We start from the raw sequence: 23,459 nt of genomic DNA, 5'->3' as shown, positions 1-23,459 counted from the left end.
ACTGAGATTTACCCCCGGCCCCAACTAGTATTTGTGGTACACGTTCAGTTTTCTTCTGTCCTCTAGGGATCAGATGTCATAGATGCCCTCAGGTGGTAGCCAGGACCTCGAAGTCCCAGAAGGGAATGAACATGTATCTCCCCGGCACCATGAGACTAGAAACTGATTTTTCTTCTAGCACCTTCTCCTACACTTGATTAGCAGAGCAAGGGCCCCAAGAGGAAGCTGCACAGACAGTCTTCAGTGTCTCAGCCCTTGGTACCCAACCCCACTCTAACTAATAACTGCATGTCGCGGCCCCCAGAAGCCGTCGGGCATGAACCTGTAGCTACCACCATCTGTCTACCCTCTGCAGCAAGGGACAGGTGCGGGGCTCACTCCCCTACTTCTCCAAAGTCCTGGCTGATCGTTCAGCGTCTGTCACTGTCCTTGGACAGTTGCTTGCTGTACATAATCTGCTCTGCCCCACTTAGAGCCTCCCGCACAGCTACACTTTCACCCTCATTTGGGCAGAGAAAACACGGTGAGTGCGCCCAGGTGGGAGTCAGGGGTTTTCTGCGGCATCTGGACAGGCTGGTGGAAGGCCAGTAGACCGCCACAGGGATCAGAAATAATGACATTAGTGTTCCCTAAAATGCTAGGTAGGATATGCAGTATTTAAACTTTTTAGAATAGGCAGTAAATAATCACCTGAAATAACCTTTTCCGTTTTACTAGTTTACTTAGACAGGCTGGGCAAGTAGTTATAATTCAGTGTATCTTAACAGGTTGCATGAGTAGAGATGAATGTCTACGTTCCATGGTGTAGGTGTCAGCTGGATTTGGCTGCAGTCAAGAGGTCTGCGGATAGCTTCTGACAATGACTGTCACCAGCCATATCCTACCAGGAAGGTTTAACATGTTTTTATTCCGAGATGCTGTCAAGAGAATAACCCAAGGGCCAGTGTTGTCTGGGTGATTTGCGATGGAAGGGACAGAAGGTCAAAGAGATTGGTTTTTGAAATAATTACCATTTCTAATTTTAATTCTTTGCCTGTAGGACAGACAGTAAGGTACAGCTGAGGATTTTAAATATCTAGCACTAAGATGTCTTCCAGGGAGCTACTTAATGGGCTGGTAGTTTTGCTCAGAGGAAGCAGTCTGAGTGGCTGATTTGATTACTTAATAATTTCACACACACACCCCAAAAACAAAACCGCAAACCCGGTCAGCCAGAAGAACCGACAGCGTCAATGTCACAGCCCAGGAGTGTCATCCGAAGGCCTTAGCTCTCACTCTGGAGACCCTGGCTCCACCTTTATACACATCCACAATGCTACTTTACTTTAAATTAGTGTCAACTGTAAGAATAGCCTCTGGGTAAAGAAAACTTACATTTGGCTTTTGTGTCCAAAATGCCTCAGAGATAGCATGCTAGTCATTTGTGACCGTCCGAAGAGAAAGAAAACAAATAGAAACAGGATTTAGATGGATCTTGGTTTCTGTTTCACTAATTAAAGTTGGCGTGCATCTCCAGAGAACATTTCAGATGGGCAGGCAGCCCTAGCATGGGTTTTTTTTTTTTTTTCTGTAAGTTGCCTTTATTAAATTGACCAAAGGGAAGGTGGATCTTTGATTTTCCGCATCTCACATTTAGACACAAAGGTCAGGGAGAAACAGTGAAGATAGATTTCCAGTAAAATCTACAAGGCGGAGGCTCCTATGGTTCCCAGGAACTCTGATCGCGTCTTTGTTAATAAAGCCAGGGGCGTGCATCTTGTTGTATCGATCCTTGTTTGTTCCACATAGAGGATTGGCCTGGGGGTGGAGATTAGTTCTGTCAACAGCCAGTGCTGGCCTTTCAAGTCAGTTTCTGGTTTTGCACAGACAGACCTGTTGTAGCGCCAGTTACATCATCCACTCCGTGATGTATTGAGATGTATTTACCTTTACTTATTTCCACAGTGGCTAGAGAATTGTAAGAGGACGTTCGGTGCCAAGGACGACATATATAGGCTAAACACCAATGCGCAAGTAAGTCTCCTTTCTGCTGGGTGATGACATTGGGCATTAACCACGCATGCGCGTGATTGATTGTCCTTACTCGAGGTTCCTAGAAAGAATGTTTGTAAGCCTTTTTCATTTCGTTTTATCAGAACAATCTGTCTGAAAGTTAGGCTCAATGAAATATTGGCTTAGTAATGAAAACTTCACTTTAATAAAAATGAGCAACCAGCTTGTGGCTGAGGCGTAATAACACTGAGTAGATAAGCCTGATGGGTATCTAGACAGTCCAGGGTGACATTTAGTTGCATCTGCCTCTCAGAGGAAAATAATGGTTGTCCATTAGTATTCTGTGGCTATACTTCCTGTCTGGCGAGAGAAACCAAGCCTAGAGCAATGTGCTCTATATCCCTGTTACTCTAACTGTGAAACTGTGGTTGTTTTCCTCTAGTTGTTTCAAGCAGTAGCAGCACATTGTGTCCAAAATACATCTCCCCCACTGGGGATGGTATGTTCAGACCTGTGTGCTATTCCAGTGGGAGAAACTTCATACTAGGAGAAAGCCTTCAGCAGCTCGGCCGTTTCCACACCTGACATTTGAATTCCCACATTTTCAACTCCAGTGGCATTTATAATAGTGTATCTTTGCAAAAGTTATACCAATATAGTATCAGAATGAAATCTGGAGAAGATCATAATTTAACGACTAAGCTTTTCTGGCACAATGCCAGCCCATAATTTCATAATCCTCTCCTTGCAGCTCGGTGAAACAGCCCCTTCATTTTTCCCACTTTTGAAGATGAGGGAAGGGAGGCTCAGAGGGGCCAATTTATCTAATAAATAGGCAATAGACACCAAGATTCAGGTCTCGCTGAACATAGCGGACAATGAGGACTACTGAGACCTTAAGAACAATGGCAATGGGTTTTTGATCCTACTGTACCTATTGGTTTCGTGGGAGCCTAGGCAGTTTCGTGGATGCTCACCTTACTAGACCTGGATGGAGGTGGGTGGCCCTTGGACTTCCCACAGGGCAGTGAACCCTGATTGCTCTTTGGGCTGACGAGGTAGGGGGACTTGATTGGGGGTGGGGGAGGGAAAGGGGAGGCAGCGGTGGGGAAGAGACAGAAATCTTTAATAAATAAACAAATAAATAAAAATTAAAAAAAATAAAGGTAATGCATTTTCAAAAAAAAAAAAAAACCTAGACAGGTAATTCTAAACTCCGTGCTATTTTAAAAGAGAAAGTCATGAGTAAAGAAATGAGACAAGATAGAAGTTCACTCTAGAACTGAACCCAGTGGGGGTTTTTAATGATACCTACGGGCATCGTGTAAGCTAGGGGAGATGCTGAGTGGTTCTTATAGGCCTTCCACCTGTAAAACAATTCCATGATCTCTGAGACTCGGTTAGCAGCTGGAGATGTTCTTTTGAGTGAAAAATGGGGGCTACACTTAAGACTGATTTGTACCTCCCCCCCCTTCCTTACACGTCTCGTGCCTCCTGTGCCTGTGTACCAGTCTATGCAAGCTGCCAGTAAATATTTTATTCACTTAATAAAGACAAAAATCTATCATGCCAATATCAGTGTGCTTAAAATGTGTCTATGTGTCCTCAAGACCTGCTCTCCGCTCATCGCTGCCAGTTCTGGCGGTTCACAGCTGTAGAGTTTGTGCCATTGCCTGCAACCGTAGTGACGGTGAGCTTTATCCAGGCATGGCCAAACCAACACACCACTGGCGTGGATGTGTGGGATCGGTTCCACTCAGCGTGCTAACAGGAAGGAGGAAGGAGATTTAGAACTTGAATTCCCACCTGAAATAAACGAAATGAAATAAAACCTCAGAAGTAAAACCTCCTGCTGTTTGACATTTGGATTGTGCTCTGCTAATGTTACCGGGGCCACTGTTTGCATAATTTATGGTCAGCTGTGTGTCGCTAAAGTTCACCTTTGCTTAGTAAATCCTTGCCAAACTGACGGGAATAAATGTGGTTTTTAAAAACAAAAGCCCTTCAGAGAAGACTTCAGAAAAGCAGTTCTAGAAGCTCCGTGTACGCACCAACAGCCTTGTTTTAATGCAGCCCCTCTTCTTCATCATCCCACGCTTTTCACCATGGGTCTCCCATGCATCGTCTCCACTTGACCCGAGCCTAGTTAGGTCAGACTTCTGACATGCGTGACAGTAGCTGTGTACTGCAAAACACAGCGCTCTCAGTACCCAGCATGAGTAGACAGCCTGAGGTCTAGGCAGAGACTAACAGGCAGGGAAGTCTAGAACGGACCACAGCAGAGAGCCTGCTGCTGGGTAGGGTAAGTGTTTTCTTCCTGTGTAAGATTAGGAACCAATTCAGCCAGCTCTTAGGTTTAAATAATAATCATAGTTCATTGAAGAAGCTTCCTACTGCACTCATGGAAATTACAGTTGGGTTTGTTGGGAGAGGGACCAAAAGAATCCAGCTTAAAGGACATTCGCAACAGCTAGGGCTCCCAAGATCACCTTGTTCTGTGTTTTGTGGCTTTTATACAAAACTAAACCGCCAAAGGGAAACACTGTAAATGTCTAGAAAGTAGTAGTTTGGAAACGGCCTCATAAAATGTTCTTCGGGATAAGATTATGTGTTCTTCAGTTTGCGTGGGGCGTCTGTAACCGTAGTTACAATGGTTTCTTACACTAATTCTTGATCTTTTTCTCTTTGTATTTTTTGTGACCCGATCACCTTGCTTAGCAAATGGGAATTCTAGCAGTAAGTGGCCTGTCTTAATTTATAGATCCCTTATCCTTGTGAGACAAACTGGTTTTCATCTGCCATGTGTCCCCTTGTGACCTAGCAATGTTTTTGTCATTGACCACTCTGAAAAGTAGTGTGTGCTTCCGTTTTACATAGCCCTGCCCCATGACATGTTGGTCCTGCGAAATGAAACCGTGAGACTTTTTCATAACTGTGCACATGCAGCCAGCAGTTGCGTTCTTTGTACGCCTGTAACTTGCCATCGCCCCCTTTACATTTTAAGCTGCCCTGTCAGCTTCACAGTCTCATCTGAATGAGATCACCCGGTGGTTTTCCTAAAGAGGAGTCCGTTTCTCTAAAAGCCCCTTCATTTTGGTAAGAGGATACCCAGTTTCGCTCTGTGCCAGCTGACAGATGCATCGAGAGCCTCAGTGAGCTCAAAGCCCACGTGTGCATCTGCAGATTCTTCCCATCCTCAACTTCAAACGCTTTAAATCGGCGTTGAGCCCTCCCCTCCAAAGCAGCCTACACTTTGCCTCCTGACACTGTCCGTCCGGTGTGAACATGTGCTTCCTACTAAAAAAGGGGTGGTGTAACCAGCGGCAAGCCTTGGTCCCTCAATGCCAGCCCCAAAGCACCTCTTCCCTCGCCTCCCGTATTAACCTGCTTACCGCAGAAGCACAAAAGCCAGGACGATTTTAACATGTTTGTGATGTTTCCCTGGAAGTATGCTGTCTAGTCAGAGCCGCAAAAAGGAGCCCTGGGCTAACCTCTGCCCCCGCTGCTTACTTCCAGGAGCTGGAGCTTTGCAGGCGCTTGTACAAGCTGCACTTCCAGCTGCTGCTCCTGTTCCAGGCCTACTGCAAGCTCATCGGCCAAGTGAATACCATCAAAAACGAAGCAGAGGTGAGTTCCGCCGGGCATCAGAGCGCCTCTGGGAGCCGTAAATACATATGTATGAGCGCGCATGCATGTGTGTAACGTGTGCTTATGTATATGTTTCCTGTCACAGAGCCTAAGGTCAAAAGCCGCTCACACTGAACGGTTGCTTCAGTGGGTCAGTTAGCTCGTGTTCACACTGTAGTAAACAAGAGAGCTGATATCCCAGGTTTGGTAGCAGATACAAATCTGTAATCAAATATAAAGCTTGCACCGTGACATCCGTAACAGTCCCTAGCGTCCCTCGTCTGTTTCTGGAGTTGCGTGAATGCCCGAGACATTAATGCAGAGGTTAATATATAGGGTCACAATTACTGACTGTAATTTTTTTCCCCTCCTTACATTACTGACACCAAAAAGTATCATTGGGAAAATGGTCAATTTTTTAAAATTATATATACAATTATAGATGCGTGTGTGTACATATAGATATATGCATATAATGTACGCTTAGACACATATTTATATAAAGTATCCTGGGTAAATAACCTTCTAAAATACATTTCCCTTCACTGTCCAAAAGCAATTACAGTCTTCCAAAATATAGTATAAACATTTATTGCAACCCAATAGCTGTAGATTATCTACACCTGGTCTAGGGGCACGTGTACTGTAACACCCAGTACTTAGGAAGTTGAAGCGGGAAGCTTTCAAAGTTCAGAGTAGCCTAGGTTACGTGAGAAGATACTTTGCCTGGTTTTTTCTTTGGTGGCTCATTTTTTATATCCCTGCCGAAAGCTAGGATGTGACCATATACGACTGACCGTAGGAATCAGTCCTTAAAGACACCCTTGTTTCAGGTCATCAACATGTCAGAGGAGCTTGCCCAGCTGGAGGGTATCCTTAAGGAAGCTGAGGCTGCTTCAGAAAATGAAGAGATCGATATTTCCAAAGCCGCACAGACCACAATAGAAACCGCCATTCATTCTCTGATTGAAACTTTGAAGAACAAGGAATTTGTGTCCGCCGTCGCCCAAGTCAAAGCTTTTAGGTGAGTGGGCAGACCGCACAGCGCCGAAGTGTGCTCACAGATAAGAGACCAGGAACTCCCCCGGGCAGTGGTGTTCACAGGGTTTTAACCGAAAACGTAGCTTACAGAGTCATGACACAACCTCATCACGCTAACCTTGTGTATTTCCAGAACCCTGTGGCCCAACGACATCTTCGGCAGCTGTGAGGATGACCCCGTGCAGACATTGCTACACATCTACTTCCACCACCAGACGCTCGGCCAGACGGGCAGCTTCGCCGTCATCGGCTCGAACCTGGACATGTCAGAAGCTAACTACAAACTGATGGAGCTGAACCTGGAGATCAGGGAGTCTCTGCGCATGGTGCAGGCACACCCACTTCTAGCACAGGCCAAGTCGGTCGGCAACACAGCGAGCACTGGGTTCTGAGCAACATCCCGTCCTCGCGAGCGGGAGTGAGCTGCAAACGATCACGACTGTTAACCAAGCACCTTGTGTGAGCCGTGGGGTTCACCGGTAACTCTTTGGGCAGCACCTTCAATCGCAGTCTACTAACGTCAGACCGTCAGAAACAAAAGCCTGAAGAAAAGTTTCTAACCGCGTAACTGCCGCCGGTACCTCCACAGGAACTGTAGGAAGAAGGACTTTTTTTTTTTTTTTTAAATTAACCTATGTGAAAAAAAAGAAAAAAGGGCTAAAAGTGATGCATACAAGTACATTACTCTGGAGAAATGAAAAAAATCCCGAGGATGTTTGCAATAATCCAAGACACTGCAGGGCGGGGAATGAGGCTGGAGTCGGGGCCAATTCATCGCAGCTGAAGACCCGCCGCCGCAGCAGCGCCGCTGGGATCCCTAGCTGTTGTCCAGAACCATGGCCATCCAGTCTGACAGACAACAGACTTTACTTGCAAAAACCATTGGGTCTGGGGTTTTGTTTTTATTTTCTCCCGGCATGCGGGAGAAGGGTTTGGGGTGTGTGTTTGTGGCTTTTTTTTTTTTTTTTTTTTTGGGTCTGTATAAGGAATTATGTGTGTGTGAGTTGGGGTGTGCGAGTGTGTGGCGGATGGATGTCAGATGTCCGGTGACAGCTTCTCAGAGCATGCCTAAAAGAGCACTGCGAGATTATTTTTGAAGAAATTTTATTTTATTAGATCTAACTCTTCATAGTGTGTAAATGTTAGAACACTTTAATAATATTTTAAAACTGGGCTTTTCCAGTGTCTCAAAAAAAAAAAGAAATAATATATCTGTTAATATTATTGGACTCTGCTGCTCAGCTCTCTGATCAGTGCTTCTGTGGATATTGTTGATAACTAACCAAAGTAGATGCCTGCAGAGACTTAAAACTGTAAAATACAGATGTACGCTGTCCGTCAGCACTCCTCATTAGACAAGTTAACTTATTTTACTCCATAATTATTATAGACACTGCATAGACTAAAACCTGGATTTTTCTTGTACATCCGTGCCACGTGCTGTTACGCCAGAGTACGAGTACAAAGCTAAAGGAGAAAGAAGTTGTGGTCACTGATGGTGGACTGTGTTTTCTGCAGGCTCTGGAGGCTGCAGACTTCAAGAGAAGAGATGCAAGTGACTGGTGTGTTCATGCAGGGCTCAACTTGTTTCAGGCTCAAGGGACCCTGGAGCTATGGGGGAAAGACAGAAAAAGCCTGAAGACTGGCTCCCAAAACATGCAATATTCTTCTCCACTGTCTAAGTCTGTAGCATAACACAAACTGGATCCTCTGCCCTTTTTTTAAAAAAAAAAAAAATAGCATTTTGTAAAGGCAATGAATGTAGTCCCACGACTCCTGATTTGAAAGGAACACCGTGTATTTTTTATATGCATCTCTTCACCACTGTGACTTTTATTTTCAAACTGGGCTCTGACTGCAGAGTTTGGAATGTAGAAATGAATTGCTTAGCTCTGCCTTTTCCTGGGGGCGAGGACCCGGACAGAACTGCAATGCTGCACTGTGCACGCCGTTGGACTGCCTGGCCATAGTTCTGTTTCCTGTAAGATTCCATGACTGGTCACAGCACTCATAATCACTGTATTTTTTTGACCCAGATAAAAAAAAAACAATTATTTTAATGGTGTTCTGGTACTGTAAATGGTGTCCTTTAAATTATTAATAACTTTCGGGTTGGGGGGCAGGCACAGGGTGGTGTCCAGAGACACCCCACTTCGCATCCCCTCCTCCGTTTCTCTCACCCTCCTTACATCCTTTTTGTTAAAAATAAAAACAAAAAAGCAAGCTTTGTAGCTGTTGCTTTGTGTGGTTATTCTAAGAAAAAGAAAATGAGAGAGACGGCTATAGAGGGCCTGTTACCTGCAGAGTTCTCACGTATACTTTCACTTGAAAAAAAGCAGAAGTTAAATTGACTACCATCTTTGAATACTTTGTATGTAACTACTCTGGTGATGTAACATGTGAAGCCACCTACAAAAATAGAAAACAGACCCATGAGGACTGTCTTCCCTACCATACCTACACTTTCCCCTCTCCTCTCTTCTGCCTTGTATTTACTAACAAAAGGTTATTGCTTAATTTTAATCCCCAGTGTTTGCTACATTCAACCCTCTTCACCAAACTGACCATCTGAAATAAGAAAGAATCCGCCCTTTTTAAACAGTTAGGGAAGCCAGAGCACAGCAGCAGGATTTGGAGCTGTCTCCGCTGTTGTGACCCAGAGGGTCCAGCTGTTAACCACCAGCTACACCGGCTGGAAGCATTGCTAAGGGACCTTTTAGGAAAGGTCTCCACCAGAACAATGAGCCTCTGTCACAGCTCCTGCCCACCCTCGGGAAAAGGCCATAGTTACTATGTGGCTTCCCCGCCCAGCCCCCATCTATCAAAGTGGCAGCGTCACCTACACTTCAGGAGAAAGAGCTAATAGTTAATATGTGGCTCCCTTGCCCACCCCCAGCTTTCAAAGTGGTCTGTGGTTAACTTGGAAAAGGATTCCACAGCAAACAACCCGCTCCGTGTGCAGAGGTGGCACTTGGGTGGCTCCTGCTAACTTTCCACTCTGCCGCAGATCTGACGCGCTCTCTCTAAGCTTTAGGTTGCATGCATCAACAATGTGGCACTTCAGTGCAAGGATGTTGGCATCGAAGACCAAAACGTCGTCACTTTGTTCAGTATCCAAGTGCCTACATTCTGATCCGTGCCAAACAGATCCTTGCCAGCTGCCCCGGAAAGTTAATGACAGCATTACACTAACGGATGACTTCACTGCCCACCTTAGCAGTCGGTGGATCTGTCTTAGGACTCATTGCAGGTAGATTTCTTAACTTCACTCATCCCCTTGGCAGGTACTTACTGAGTACCTGTTCTGCGTATTGCACCCCACCCAAAGCTTGGGAGGCGACTGGGTTGCCTTTGCTTGGACCTGGTCCCAACTAAGTCAGAAGTCATCCATGAGCACACGTGCACGCAGCAGTTTTAACCACGCAGTTCTTAACACTCACTCTTCTCCACCGCCACTTTAGTCCCTAAAAGTCCTTCCCTGTCTCCAGGGACCTGGGGCTTTCCTTTAAAAGGCAATTTATCCTCACAGTCCACTGTCCATAACACACCTTTAAAATGTTTTAGTGGGGGCTTGCGAGGTGGTCAGAAGTTAGGAGCACTGGCTGCCCTTGCAGAGGACCCAGGTTCAGTTCCCAGCACCCACATGGTGGCTCTCATCTGCATCTCCCATTCCAGGGAGATCTGCTACCCTCTTCTTGCCTCCTCAGACACCAGGAATGCATGTAGTACACATCACAAGCAGGCAAAACACATACACATCAACTAATAAAACGAAAAAAAACCCTTTTAGTGCCTTCTCATACATATCTACACAATGGCCAGTCCCAGGCAGGGCCTAGAACGTTCCCCAGTCTGAGTTGCTAGTGTCACCTGCTGTCTTATACTTAGTGTTTAGCATCTCTGGTTTTCTCTACCACAGGATTTTTGCACATGTTGTCCTGGCAGGAAACACGTCCAAACTCAATAGACTCAAAAGTTCAGCTCAGGTGGTCTAAGTCAGACAATCCTTTGTTGAGGCATTTAGCTAAGTGCAGCTTCTGCGCACCAGGTCGGTCCTGGTCTTGTTTGCATAAAATCACCATGAGGATGGAGGTATTTGCTGTTGGCTGGCGTACTTGTTAGCCACGCCCCCGTGAGATTCACGCCCCTGATGTGATTCAGGCTAATAGCACTCTGCCCAGACATCAGCTGGATTCATTGGGCCCAGGTGGACCTGTCCCCTCCACACAAGGCCACTAGAGCCTCCTCAAGCTCACTTTGGACATGGCACATTGCTGTGAATACTTGCTAGTGTACAAGATGTCAGACTAACATCCGGGTTGCGGGGGAGGGAGGCACTACCGCTACAACACAAGTGTTTTAGAAATGGGGAGCAGTTTCCACCTGGTTCCAACTGTGAGGCTTGCGTTAGACCAACAGCCAACACTTGCTTCGGCTAGACGCACCTGAGACTGCACGCCAGGCACCCATTATCTGCCAGGGGGCTCTCAAGGTTCCCAAGGAGACCCTGGTTTAAATAGCACACTGCACCCCGTTCAACTTTATCGTGTGTCGATTCTGTTTAATAACAACCTCAGTCCTGTAAACTGAAGCTGTAGATTCTTGCCTGTTCTTGTCTAGGAGGCCTTAAAAGTTGATCAGGTGCCTGTAACCTCCCTAACTCCGCCTGGTCCACTCTGCCATCAACAGACATTAACTCTAAGTATAGGCGACAGGTCCCGACTTTCGGCGCACGCTCTCCTCAACCCGAGACATAAACTGGATAAAGCCTCAAACTGTTTTTGCAATACCTTTTATTTTGCAGGCTTTATCAAAGTACACTGCCTTTCATGAAATATTTTGAGAAGGGAAAAGTGGAGAGGAGACGGGGCCTGGGAGAAAGCTCTCTCGCCTGCTCCATTAGCCCCAAGCTAGCAGAACCATTTTGCTTTCACTAAATGATGTACTTGAAGCTGAAGGTGCTATCGCAGGACAGCCGTTTGTCCTTGCATCTCCCACACAAGTCTTGACGATGGGGGCGTTTAGGGTCCACGTGGCGAAGTCTGACTGGGCAGGTGCATCTAGTTCTTTTACAACTCTGAAAAATCAGAGTGAAAAGTAGAAAGGATGAGCCCCTGTCCCCCTGCTTCTGGGAGCTTCAAAGCAGGTGACAGTAGAGAACAGCCGAGGCTGCACTGGGCATGGGAAGCCGAGTGCAGGGCAGTTTCAGGTACCATATGGTAGAGAGGTGCCTACTACCCCCTTTATTCTAAATGCAGTCTAAATGGGTTTTTACCTCGGTTTCTCAGTGCCCACCATAGGGTAGTTAGTTCTCCAGTTACTAACTTAAGACGAGTGCATTGACTGGACTCTCAAACAGACATGTGGGCGCCATTGGCTCTGATTAATATTAACAGGTAAATGACGTCACTTCCTTCTTTTTAAACATTATCTAGTCCCTCGGCACAGTGCTAAACTGTAAGCAAGCACACAGTAAGCTCAGCCACCACAGCTACGGGTGAAATCCATAAAGCTGAGACAGGCAACTTAGAACGGTCTTGCAGGCAACTCCCTTTGTGAGCTCTTGAGCAAGCCTGAAGCTCCGACGCATGCGTTTCATACTCGAGCTTGGCTATGTGGTTCCTTCATGCATAGCATTAGGTAATAGGGTGCCGTCTCAAGCTAGCAGAAAGGTATTCTGCTTCGCAGTATATTTTCCTGGACGCCAAATGGGGTGTGGTAGGTGATCAAACCTTCTATACCGCAAACGAGGTAACAGGTTCAAAAGAGGCGGCACTATCAGGTTCTACAAGAGCAGAAGGAAAGAAACTCCCCCTCCCCCATTCCACAGTGGAGGGAATTTCTACCTACCGCCCCTAACAAAAAAAAAAAAAAAAAAAAAAACGAACAAACGGAGCCTACAGCTACTGGGAGCCTAGCCTCTTTTTAGGAAATATATTTAAAGTACACATAAAGCCCTCTTCCCAAAATGCCAATGTTTGATTTACTTGACAGGTGATATCCTCCACTCGGTACGGGTTGTAGGATTTCTGGCACACTCGGCAGAACTGTTTGAAGTACACCTGCGACAGGAAACGTAGCACTTGGAGGGGAGGGCTCAGCGTCCCAGCAGCCACGGGACGCGCGGCCACGCGCTGTGTCTTACCTTGCTGGTGCCCTGCACGCACCACACATAGGCGCTCTCCCAGCGGGTATTGCAGTCCTTGCAGTGATAGTAGCCATACTTCTGCTCTAAGAACTGGACGGGAGGACAGCAGACTTTAACCACGGGACGCCCGAGGGACCCTCCTTTCAGAGCCTGGGACAGATTCTACTCGATACTTAAAACGACCAAATTTCCTGCTAGATCATGGTCCGGGGAAGGAAGGTTAGGTGTGGGCCAACCTCTAAGTTAACCAGGTGAGCTAACAGCTCAATCAAACAAATACGCAGACCAAGAGCTAACAAACAGCTTATAGACAGCTTATAGACCAGACTCATTGGGCCGGCTGACACATTGTCCCCCCCCCCCCCAGACAAGGGAAAGGCCACATATCTAGTGCTGCCTGAGCTCAGGATTCTTGGGCCTCACACGTGGGACGACACATGACCTTGGGAAACGCACAGATGCAAAGTTATTCTCTAGGCTGAAAGAGAAAGACGCTTCCAAACTTTCTCAGGTGTTCAACATTAAATTCTCCACGCGCTAGTTAAGTTTCCCAATAAGTCCTGCTCCGTACCTGTGACTACATTTAGTACAAGCTAAGCAGTATCGGCACCTGATTCTCTAACTTCCCATCTTCCTTCTTGTGACAAACAAGCTGGGAACAAGTGTCCTCTGTCTGTCATCCCCACCCCCGCCCCATTAGGCCTTAGGACGGGTAGGCGCACCTTAGGCAATTTACGGGTTAGCAAACACCACAGGGGGCCGTAAAAGCTGAAAATTTTTTTTGCCTAGATCACATCCAGCTGTGAATGGCAAGGGCCAAATGCTTTGCTCCCTCTACCTCAAACACAAAACACAGTCTTGAGGCAACGGGGATAGAATAAGTACTTCCTCCGAGTCCTTTCATCTCTTTCCACGGGGGTTACAACTGGCTTCTTCCCCCGCCCGGCCCCACCCCCCGCCTATTTGTCTAGCCTAGGCCAGCAACTCAGGACTGCCCAAAGGCTTAGCAGTGCTGGGTGAATGGGGAGCTTTTTAAAGCTGGGCAAGTTTGGGAACGAGAAGCCTCAGTTGACAGCTTCAGAAACAGAGGGAAGAATCTGGTAGGAGGATCCGGCTAAACCACTGAGACAGAGTTTCCCACATCTGGTGGGAAAATAAGAAACGGAGTCTTGGGAGTTGATTCTCCCGCGATAAAGTTCACCAACTGCGGTCCCGTTGTGTGTGTACTTATCTTCAGTCATCTGAAGCGCGGTCCAGACTCCACGGGGCCTTATTTACCGTGTGCATGTGAGCCGAATAAAGTAATTACACCTGGCTTTCCCCAGAACAGACTGCCATTTGGTTGTATTGTGTAAACACCCCCGTCTGCAATAACAGTCAGCAATGGCAAAATCCTGTTTACCTCGGGGCTGGAGAGTTAGACCAGCTGCTAAAAGCACGCTCTGCTCTTCTAGAGGACTCTAGTCAGTTCCTAGAACCCATATGGCGGCTTCCAACCGTCTGTAAAACTCCAGGCCTAGGGCATCCCTCCTTCTGCTCCCACCCCTCCACCACCACCAAGCGCTCAATTGAGACATAAACGCAGGCAAAACACCCATACACATAATAAATAACAAATGAATAAATAAATAAAAACGTACACAGTGACATTGAAGAATGCTACGCCGCCATGCATCCCCCAGGGCCTCCCGAAGGAGAGCCTCAACTCTGGAGGCATCTGGGGCCCAGCAAGCCTCACCTGGAAGCGCAGGCGCTCCTTGTCCTTGTCCTGCTCGGTGCTCTGCGGGGAGGCCCCGTCTCTCACGGTGGCCGGGTCACCAGGGTCCTGAGTCGACTCTGGGGCAGGACGCAGCTCCTGATTCTCGGGCGCAGGCTGCGAGGTCTCCCTACTGTCCGGGTCCTCCCGCAGTGGCTGCTCCTGCTCGGCCTGTCCCTCGTCCTGGACGTCGCCCTCCTTGGAGCACGGCTTGGGGACCGCTTTTCTCACCGCCACCTCTCCCTTTCCCAGCTCGGGTTCCCGGGTCTCCGCCGGTGCCGGCCTCTGCTTTCCGTCGCTGGGCTTCTGCTCGCCCGCCGCGACCTCCATCGAGGAGGAGAGGCCACAGAAGGCCACCGGCGAGTACACGGCGACAGTGCGCCAGGAACGCGGGGACCTCCGGGCGCCGGCAGGGTTGCAGGGTTGGCGGGAACCGGACCGGACCTCGGGGCTAGGTCGGCGCTGTCCAAGCTGCAGTGTGCGGCGCCCGAGCGAGCACTGCACCGAGGCGTCGCGGCGCGGGTTCACCTGCACCGCAGCATCGCGGCTGCAGACCGGCCGGGGACCCACCCGCGACAACAGGGCCATGAGCTGCGCCCGCCGGTAGCTGTCGAAGTACTCGGCGGCGGTGAGCTGCCCGCAGCCAGGAAAGAAGGAAGGGGGCGCGGGCCGGTAACCCCCGGCACGGAACCGCCAACCTTCTTGGGCCTTGTCGACTTGCGGGTGGGGATGCGGGCAGGAATGGGGCATGCTCGCCGGGAACATGTGTGCATCCCGCGCCTCGCCCGCCCAGGCAGCCATCAGCGTGGTCCAGCTGCCCACCACGCCCCACTAAATAGGCAGCGGCACCGGCGGGAGCAGCCCTAAACCCTACCACTTCTAGCCGCGCGGAGCGAAACCTTCCCCAGGCTTTCCCTGCACTGGTGGGCGGCGACCCCCTCGAGGATGCGGAAAGATGGTTTTCCTTGCCGCACACCGGGGCAATTTGTAGGGAACTCGCCGAGGTGAGAATTCCACCCGAGAATCATCACCGGGATTAGCGGAGCCAGGTGGCCCCGTGCCCTCATCGCTCCAGGTGTCTGACAAGAGGAAGGCGAGGCAAACCCGGTGTCTGATTAGGGGGCAAAATACCAAGGTCAGGGGCCTGCTTTGAGCTCTTTATCGCCTCAGTTCACTTAGCTCAGAGCGGTGGAGCAGTGTCCACCCACAAACCTTTTAAGGAGGGACACACCTTAGGAGCCTGTAGCTATCACCCTTCCCCAGGGGTGAATGGAGGTACCGGTTTTCTCTCCTCCGGGGTGAGGCCTACAGATTTTCCTAAGGATAAATGGATCTGAGGTGCACTCACACAAATGCAGGAAATGAGTGAAAGAAAATGCCCGCATCCTTGTCAAACGCTGGGGGGCATTAACAATAAATAAATTCTAGATTAAGTAGCCAGGTACGTGAATGTGATTTTCTCTGGATTGATAGCGGCTGGACAATGTAATGCTATATTGCGGTTTCATTTACCTGTTTTGGACTTGTCTCAATACAGGCTAGAATTGAATGTCAGCAGGTGTCTGTAAGTTGAGCAAACACGTGTTTTTGTTTTACACTTTTACTCATATATGCACCAGACATCCATATTTCCAGCCCCCTTTTCCTAATACAGTGCTTATCTGTAGCAACGGCCGTGGAAATGGCAAGAACCAAACAGCACACTTAACCAGCGGAGGGTTAGCTGACCCAGGTGCAAGCAATCCTGGAACACTGGTGACTTATAAAAACACATGGTTAATACTGAGATACAACGTTACAGGGGGACCATCGAATCTGTTACACGAAATGTGAATCCATCTATCCTGGATGTGGCCCATATGAGCTACCACAGGGCATAAATAGGAAGTGATAATTCAGCCACATGGAGGCTCCCGTGCCCCTCTCTCCACGTTCAGAGGGAGGTCTGGGTAGTTTCCACCATTGCTAAGTCCTCTGCTCCCACTGTGCCATAGGAGGCGTCCACCATTTCCTCTTCTTTCAGTTTCTTGTAAGAAATATCTGTGTCCTCATCTTCATCCAGGGGATCTCGCTTATGCAGTATCTCGGTTCCATACATTTTGTATAGTAAAACCAAAACCCCTGCCTCTGCAGACTGGAAGAGGGCGTAGAGCAGGGGGAACATGTACATACTTCCTATGAAGCGTGGCGGGAAGGCCAGTTTGAGGATGGCCGTACAGAGCTGCACGTTCTGACTTCCCGTTTCCAGACAGACCGTCCTCTTGCAGTTGGGGGGAAGGTGGAAGAGAGTAGCTAAGCCGTAGCCCGACGCATAGCCTGCCAGGGGCATAAAAATGGCGACCACATAAACAGCAGCCGGGATACTTGCCAGCAGTTCGGGGCCCAACATGGTGCCAGTCATTATGAAGAGGACCACCAGGGTCACCAGCAGAGACCACAGGGAAACCTAGAAGAGGCAGCAGATAGGCAAACCATCAGCAATGACATCATCAAGGAGGAATCCAGGCAAGGTGATGGGACCTCCTGCACAGAGTATGACCAAAGCTGGGACTCCACATTAGACAGAATTGCTCTGGGGCTTGGCCTGATGTCCATTGGCATTTACCTTCTTTGAGCTCTGACAGTGTGGCCTTGGATGGAGCGATATAAGAACAGACTACTCCTTCTAAAATGTCTTTCAAATGATAAACGTGATGAGGGGAGGGTTACTGTTTCTAGGCAGACTGTCCCTCAGCCTCTTAGCCTAGGTCATATGACTTTTAATGCATTTAATTTACTGGCATGCACGCCTCTAAAATGGAGCAGCTAGAATTGAACCCAAGAACCTAGTTACAGACTGAGGACTAGGCTGGACAACTTAATCTTTACCTCTCCTGAACCCTGTGCTTTCCACGTGAAATTCGTTCTTATTTTACATGACATAAAAGGCTGCTAAGTTTACAATAAAAATTAACTTAGTTTAGGATATTTTTAACTTTCAAAGTTCCAAAAATGACTGCCCATACCATCGATACTAATATTTGCTCATTGATATCAATGAAAAAATTATCAACTCATTATATTAGGGAACAATGTAGGTAAAGATATGGTGAATTCCTTATAATTCTGCAACTCTACTCTTGGAATTGTCCATGAAAAAAATCTCCTAAGTTTCTAACGATTCTTAGGAAGTATTACAATAGGGAGGTTTCAGGAACACTGCTATTGTTTGGGGGAAATGCGCCCTCTCACTGTTCTGACTGGCATATTTCCTCATCCAAGTAGAATAGGAAGCACAGAGATGAGGAAGAAATCTAAAGATGTCCCTAGTCCCCCGGAGATAGGTAGTGAAGTTGTGCTTTTCCCATGAGGTGTGAGGGCACTAGCGCTCCCAAGAAAGCTGAAGTAAATTCCACCTCTCTGAGAAAGCAGATGAGAGATGAAATCCTGCTGAAGCCTCTGGGATCGACACGGACTTGAAAATATTTAAAACTGAACAGGCGGTGCTGGTACATCCCTTTAATCCCAGCAATTGGGAGGCAGAGGTAGGTGGATCTCTGAGTTCAAAGCTAGCCTAGTCTACAGAGTGAGCTCCAGGACAGTCAGGGCTACACAGAAAAACCCTGTCTTGGGGGAAAAATTTTTTTTTAATTGATCTAGGCTGATCAAAAATTCTACTCTAGAAGATATTGAAATATTTTTCTACGGTATATAAAAATACATATATAACTGTCAGTGAACTATTACAAATCAACTTTTTATCAATTTACAATGTGTATCATTTAAAAAGCACTGACAGGAATACCATTTCTTCATCTGAGGATTCTACCTACAAAGTTCCTTGGAGCAATTTAAAATTTAAAAAAAGAAGAAAGAAAAGATGACAAAGTCCTGTGGGTGAACACTGGGAACGAATGCTCATTTAAGTGTTTGCAAGAGCTTAGTGATCACATGAGTCTCATCTTTCTTGTGAGACCAACCCGCCATAATTGCCTTATTTAATACATTTCTTCTATTTTTAGAGCTTAAGTTCCTCGTTTTGCTCCTGGAATTCCTTAACTTTCATGGTAATTGCCATTGAGTTAATAATAAAACAGTAGCTGAATGGTTGAGCTAACTAAATGCATCTCAAGACCATCTATGGAGAGATGCTGTGTACGTGTGTGTGTGTGTGTGTGTGTGTGTGTGTGTGTGTGTGGAGGTGTTTATTATACTCTATGTTGGCTACTCATAAGATTTCTTGGAGCTACATCTGTGTGCAGAACTGAATGCTCTTTTTCTTTTACTAGGGAAAGTTGACTTCTCTGTATAAGTAGAAAATAAGTCAATAAAAATAAAACTTTCTATATTCTGAAGTCTCCATAATTGTAACACTGAAATGGTTCTTTTCCCCCCTTGTCTAAAGAAACTTGTCTCTGCACTCTAGTTAGCTGTGTATTTTAGTTAGCTTACTTCTGAAAAATGAACATTTTGGGTTTGTTTTCACCTTCTTTCACTTTTCAAAAGAATTAAAATTAATTAAAAATTTCTGGTCAAGCCGGGCGGTGGTGGCGCACGCCTTTAATCCCAGCACTTGGGAGGCAGAGGCAGGCGGATTTCTGTGAGTTCGAGACCAGCCTGGTCTACAAGAGCTAGTTCCAGGACAGGAACCAAAAAGCTACCGAGAAACCCTGTCTCGAAAAATCAAAAAAAAAAAAATTCTGGTCAACTATTGAAAGTATATGTTGATAAAATATCCGTTTTTGAAATAAAGTACTGCTAGAAATATTCCCTAGTAATAGTAATCCCTCATCATTTCATTAACTTGAAAAGCCATATAAAATAATGTGACAGAAAAGATAAAAGATAAAAGATGTGCAGGTTTAGCTATGACAATAGAATCCACACAACCCAGAATCCAGTTTTGTTCTGTGTTTTGAGACCAACATTCTGTGTCTTCTGTTATATTGACCCAATGTCCTGCTAACTTGGACTTTTTAAATTATGTTATTTAAGGGTACCTGTTTCAGGTTGTGTTTCCTCAGCATTAGAGCTCCACTGAAAATATTCTAATGCATTTTAAAATATTTTGAATAATTTTATCCAATCTGCTCTGGATTTTAGTCCTATTCAGTTAGTGGGAAGTGCTTGCCATTTTGTTGTTGTTTTGTTTGTTTTGAGACAGGTTCTCATTGTGTAGCTCTGGCTGTCCTGGAAGTCATCCTGTAGACCAGGCTGGCCTTGAACTCACAGAGATCTGCCTGCTTCTGCCTCCCAAGCGCCTGGATTAAAGGCGTGCGCCACTGTGCCCTGCAGTGCTCGCCATTTGATTGCACTGCGTCTCCATGAGTGTATCACCACTAAGTGCATCTCTTACACTATTGTTAATTTTCAGATGTGGTAGAGCAATCGTTCTCAACCTTCCTAATGCTGTGACCCTTTAATGCAGTTCCTCATCTTGTGGTGATCCCCAACCATAAAATCATTCTCACTGTTACTTCATAACTGTAACTGTGCTACTATTATGAATCGTAATGTAAATATTTTTGGAGCTAGAGAGTTAGCCAAGGGATCACAACCCACAGGTTGAGAAACAATAAGGGATTGAGCCAGGCTCTTGCTTTGCAACCCAGAATGGTTTCAAATTCCAGACCCTACTGTGTCAGTCTCTGAGTGCTGGGATTACAATCTGCACTCTTCTTCCCAACTTTAGCTGGGACTTAATTACACCTATTATCCCACTGAGGTTTGTCATTAATTAGGCTTGTCGTATAAACTCGCCAAGTGTGTGCCTGAAAGTCCTTTGTTCCCTTCCCTGCTGTCCAAACCTCCTAGCGTGACAACTCCTCTTCAGAGACCAGACTCTTGGTAGGTGCCGCTGGCAGGGAAGAGAGACCTTACCTTCACGATGTAGTCGGCCACCCGATTGTATTTGTACCGAATGAAGGCGCCCAGCCCAATAGGAATGAGCGTGCTGCAGAGAGTCAGGGTGACTGCCCCTAGCGGGAGCAGCTGCACCAGAGGGGTATTGATCCAAGCCCGGCTGTAGATCCAGAGGCAGAGGGGCATCAACACCAGGGCCAGAAGCGTGGAGGAAATGGTCATGATGATGCTGCAAAAAGGTGTGAACAGAGTCAGAAAGGGCTCGGAGCCTGTCTTTCCTTACCTGTTATAGAGGGAAAGGGAGAAGGGGGCGCTGTAAGTCTCAGGGCTGAAGTCTGCAGAGTCTATTTTATCCTGCTGTGACAGAAACGCGAATCCCAGCCAAGACAATGACCTAGGACCCAGGACGCCTGCCCTAAACCTCATAAAGCCTGGACACTGATTGATTCTGAGGACATGAAACCTTTTCTTTTAATCCTACCAAATACCTTGCGACGCTGACACTGGTGGATGCTACTTGCTGGGTTAAGCTCAGTTAGGTGGCGCTCCTTAAGAGATAGATGACTTTCTTTATGGGATTACAGTCCTGACTGGCTTTTTGCATTCCGTTGAGTTCTAGCTTCAGACTTCTCTCTTCTCTTTGCCTTCTAGTTGCTAGAGACACAGTTACTAGAGGAGCCTGATCCTCCGGGAAGGGGCTATGCGTGAAATCCCAGGGTCGTTAACCAGCTAGATCCGGGGCTACATCTTTCCCCACTGACACACAATCTCTAAGCGTCCGCCAGCATTTCAGAACCAAGCCTCCGTATCTTCCGCCCGTTTATCCTTCCCTCCTAGGCATTTCATCCCACAGAGCTGCACACACCCCTCTTGCTGAGAACTCTGTGGGCTGGGGTGGGAAAGCGGCCATACCTGAGGTTCATGTCACCGTCCACCAGCAGGGACATAAGGTTGGAGAGATTTCCACCCGGACAGCAGCCACACAGGAGTACCGCCACCGCGGCCACCTCATCCAGCTTGAAGGCGAGGGCCAGCAAGAAGGCCAGCAGCGGCAGGAAGCCGAACTGGCAGAGCGCCGCCAGCAGCGCGCCCACGGGCCGCCGGACGTGTGCCCCGAAGTGGTTCACGTCCACGGTGCATCCCAGACCCAGCATGGTGATGCACAAGGCGGCTCCCACGAACACGTTCAACCCGTGGTTGAGCGGCGTGTCCCAGAACGGAGTCTCGTGAGGGACCCAGGGTTGGGGGAAGGCGGAGGAGCCATGGCCCGCCACGCTGACTGCGAGGCTGCTGCTCGTGGGCTCTGGGGTCCGGGTCGGCTCGGGGCTGAAACCCATGCTCGAACTCGGAGCGAGGCTGAGCCCGGGGCCGGGGCTGGAGGCGGCAGTGAGAGGCGACAGGGTACCGGTGCTCGGGCTGCTGGCGTTGGGCGACAGGGTGAAGTTGTCCGGCAGAAGCGAGGACGGGTCAAGGAGCAGGGTGGCGTTGTCCAGGCCGTCCATGGCGCTGTCGCCGAGGCCCGGTCTGCGGGGACTGTCCCCGGCTGCGCCTCCTCCGTCGGTCCTGCGGTCCCCGCCACCTGTCTGTCTGGTCAGGCGTCCCCGTGGCGTCGGTGCGGCGAGCAGGTCCTCGCTCCCGTGTGCATGCTGCCCGGCGGCTGGCACTGAGCATCACGCAGCCCGCACCCTGTCGCCGCCCGCACCGCAGGCCCCGCCCTGCCGCCCGGTCCCCTCCTTTTAATCATAGCTAAGTGGTTCTGTACCAGCGCAGCCAGGGGCGGAACAAAGACCCGACAAAGCCCAAGAGGGCGGAGAAGACCGGGCCTGGCTGCCCATCAAATTCTCTGATGACCCTGCCTCTTTTTCTTTTTAATCTTAAAAATATTTTATCTAGTTCAAAGGTAAAATTTGAACACGAAGTCCCACGTGATGTTTGGATATATGTACACGCTTGTCGAATTATGTTGAACGTATCTCCTTCAATATTTAAAGTTTCTTTATGATGAAAACACTCCAAACGCTTTCCCCGAGGTTCTCCAAATACACAGTACACAGTTATCTTTAGTCACCCTGCCCAGCGGTCACACACCAGAACATGGTCTTTTTGGTAATGAAATCTAGAGAGCCAGACTCATCAAATGGAAAAAAAAAATGCTTATCTAAGTACACATAAGTCATATATATAAACAATGTAAATGGTCCACAGCTCTGCACATAGAAAGGCCTGACTCCACGTGCTCCAGTCTGGAAGCAGCATGTGCATTTGGCCTGAATTTGCAAACAAAAATGGTAAGCTTTTATATTCAGTCTTGGACTAAAAAGCAATGATAATGATCCTATTTTTCTGCCTGGTGCTGTTTCAGAACCAGGGCAAACCCATGGGCTGGATACTCTGTCTACAAATTCCATTGAAAGTTGTTTATTGACATATTGCAATTGTACATTTCTATTGTGTGTGGTATAACAATTTAATCACACACACTGAGCTCATGATCAAATCATAGCCATTGGCGGCACACATTTGCAAGGTTAGGAACACTGAATCCTCTCCAGTCCCCATTTTGAAATATTCAATTGCTTGTTGCCAACCAGTTATCCTGTGTCATGGTCTGAATCTTACAAGCAGAGCCAGAAGGACACCTGTGTTTCCCCTAGTTCTTGAGTGCCTAACTCAAAGGGTTGAGAAAAGTCTGTGGGGAAAAAAAAATGTGTATTAAGAAAGCTATTGGCAGCTTCTGCTGCAAATGCCTATTCTAACTGTCAGCTAAGTCGTACAGACTTTGGGTCTGGTTTGTTTTGGTTTGTGAATTTTTATATATTTGCAAGGGTTTTTTAAAAAAATATATAACAAAGCTTCTAACATTTAAAAAAATTTTAAAAAGTCATTGACAGGCAGGAAGAAGACGTTTCCATGGTCGCAGATTTATGAAGTGTTGTGAAGTCAAGACTCAGCCCTGGGATTAAAGGGCTGAAATGAAACAAAGTGTGGAGACTCTTACCTTCAGACAGGCTAATCCCCAAACAAATCAAATCAGCGTTCATAGGCATGGAGCGG

At 47.5% G+C, this 23,459-nt stretch overlaps 3 protein-coding genes across 12 annotated transcripts in view; 1 reads left to right on the top strand and 2 right to left on the bottom strand.

Annotated features, from left to right (window-relative positions):
• Nucleotides 1-8,883, top strand: part of Fryl (FRY like transcription coactivator) — a 224,196-nt gene extending 215,313 nt beyond the window's left edge. For all 9 annotated transcript variants that reach the window (XM_050149644.1, XM_050149641.1, XM_050149639.1 and 6 more), the window contains 4 exons: nt 1,945-2,013; nt 5,509-5,619; nt 6,453-6,643; nt 6,794-8,883. In XM_050149644.1, coding sequence (XP_050005601.1) covers nt 1,945-2,013; nt 5,509-5,619; nt 6,453-6,643; nt 6,794-7,052 — 630 coding nt within the window. In that variant the 3' untranslated portion in view covers nt 7,053-8,883. The remainder of the gene's footprint in view (nt 1-1,944; nt 2,014-5,508; nt 5,620-6,452; nt 6,644-6,793) is intronic.
• A 2,668-nt stretch (nt 8,884-11,551) lies between these two features.
• Nucleotides 11,552-15,481, bottom strand: Zar1 (zygote arrest 1). Of its 2 annotated transcripts, XM_050150238.1 has the most exons (4): nt 14,547-15,481; nt 12,806-12,898; nt 12,648-12,722; nt 11,552-11,737 (listed from the first exon to the last, which is right to left on the bottom strand). In XM_050150238.1, the coding sequence occupies exons 1-4, from the start codon at nt 15,363-15,365 to the stop codon at nt 11,594-11,596; spliced, it is 1,131 nt and encodes a 376-aa protein (XP_050006195.1). In that variant the 5' UTR covers nt 15,366-15,481; the 3' UTR covers nt 11,552-11,593. The 2 variants fall into 2 exon arrangements, with proteins under 2 accessions (XP_050006195.1, XP_050006196.1); XM_050150239.1 differs by lacking the exon at nt 12,806-12,898.
• An 810-nt stretch (nt 15,482-16,291) lies between these two features.
• Slc10a4 (solute carrier family 10 member 4) lies at nt 16,292-21,907 on the bottom strand. Its single transcript, XM_050150273.1, has 3 exons — nt 21,318-21,907; nt 20,424-20,634; nt 16,292-17,010 (listed from the first exon to the last, which is right to left on the bottom strand). Exons 1-3 carry the CDS (start codon nt 21,905-21,907, stop codon nt 16,498-16,500), a joined length of 1,314 nt encoding a protein of 437 aa, XP_050006230.1. The 3' UTR covers nt 16,292-16,497.
• Between the last annotated feature and the right edge of the window lie 1,552 nt (nt 21,908-23,459).

The sequence above is a fragment of the Alexandromys fortis genome, unplaced genomic scaffold, assembly GCF_014885135.2.
Source record: "Alexandromys fortis isolate MF-2015 unplaced genomic scaffold, M_Fortis_MF-2015_v1.1 scaffold_0, whole genome shotgun sequence".
In the NCBI taxonomy this organism is placed as follows: domain Eukaryota; kingdom Metazoa; phylum Chordata; class Mammalia; order Rodentia; family Cricetidae; genus Alexandromys; species Alexandromys fortis.
The sequence above is the reverse complement of the archived record's forward strand: the minus strand, read 5'-3'. Positions and strand labels throughout refer to the sequence as shown.

What these genes read in the sequence shown, in the direction of transcription:
- Slc10a4 (XM_050150273.1), bottom strand. Translation starts at nt 21,907, where the DNA reads ATGGACGGCCTGGACAACGCCACCCTGCTCCTTGACCCGTCCTCGCTT. An exon ending in GACGGTGACATGAACCTCAG is followed by an intron (nt 20,635 to 21,317) that starts GTATGGCCGCTT and finishes ACCTTTTTGCAG; the next exon opens with CATCATCATGACCATTTCCT. An exon ending in TGGCCGACTACATCGTGAAG is followed by an intron (nt 17,011 to 20,423) that starts GTAAGGTCTCTC and finishes TGCCTCTTCTAG; the next exon opens with GTTTCCCTGTGGTCTCTGCT.
- Zar1 (XM_050150238.1), bottom strand. Translation starts at nt 15,365, where the DNA reads ATGGCTGCCTGGGCGGGCGAGGCGCGGGATGCACACATGTTCCCGGCG. An exon ending in AGGAGCGCCTGCGCTTCCAG is followed by an intron (nt 12,899 to 14,546) that starts GTGAGGCTTGCT and finishes CCTCCCGTCCAG; the next exon opens with TTCTTAGAGCAGAAGTATGG. An exon ending in GCGTGCAGGGCACCAGCAAG is followed by an intron (nt 12,723 to 12,805) that starts GTAAGACACAGC and finishes TTCCTGTCGCAG; the next exon opens with GTGTACTTCAAACAGTTCTG.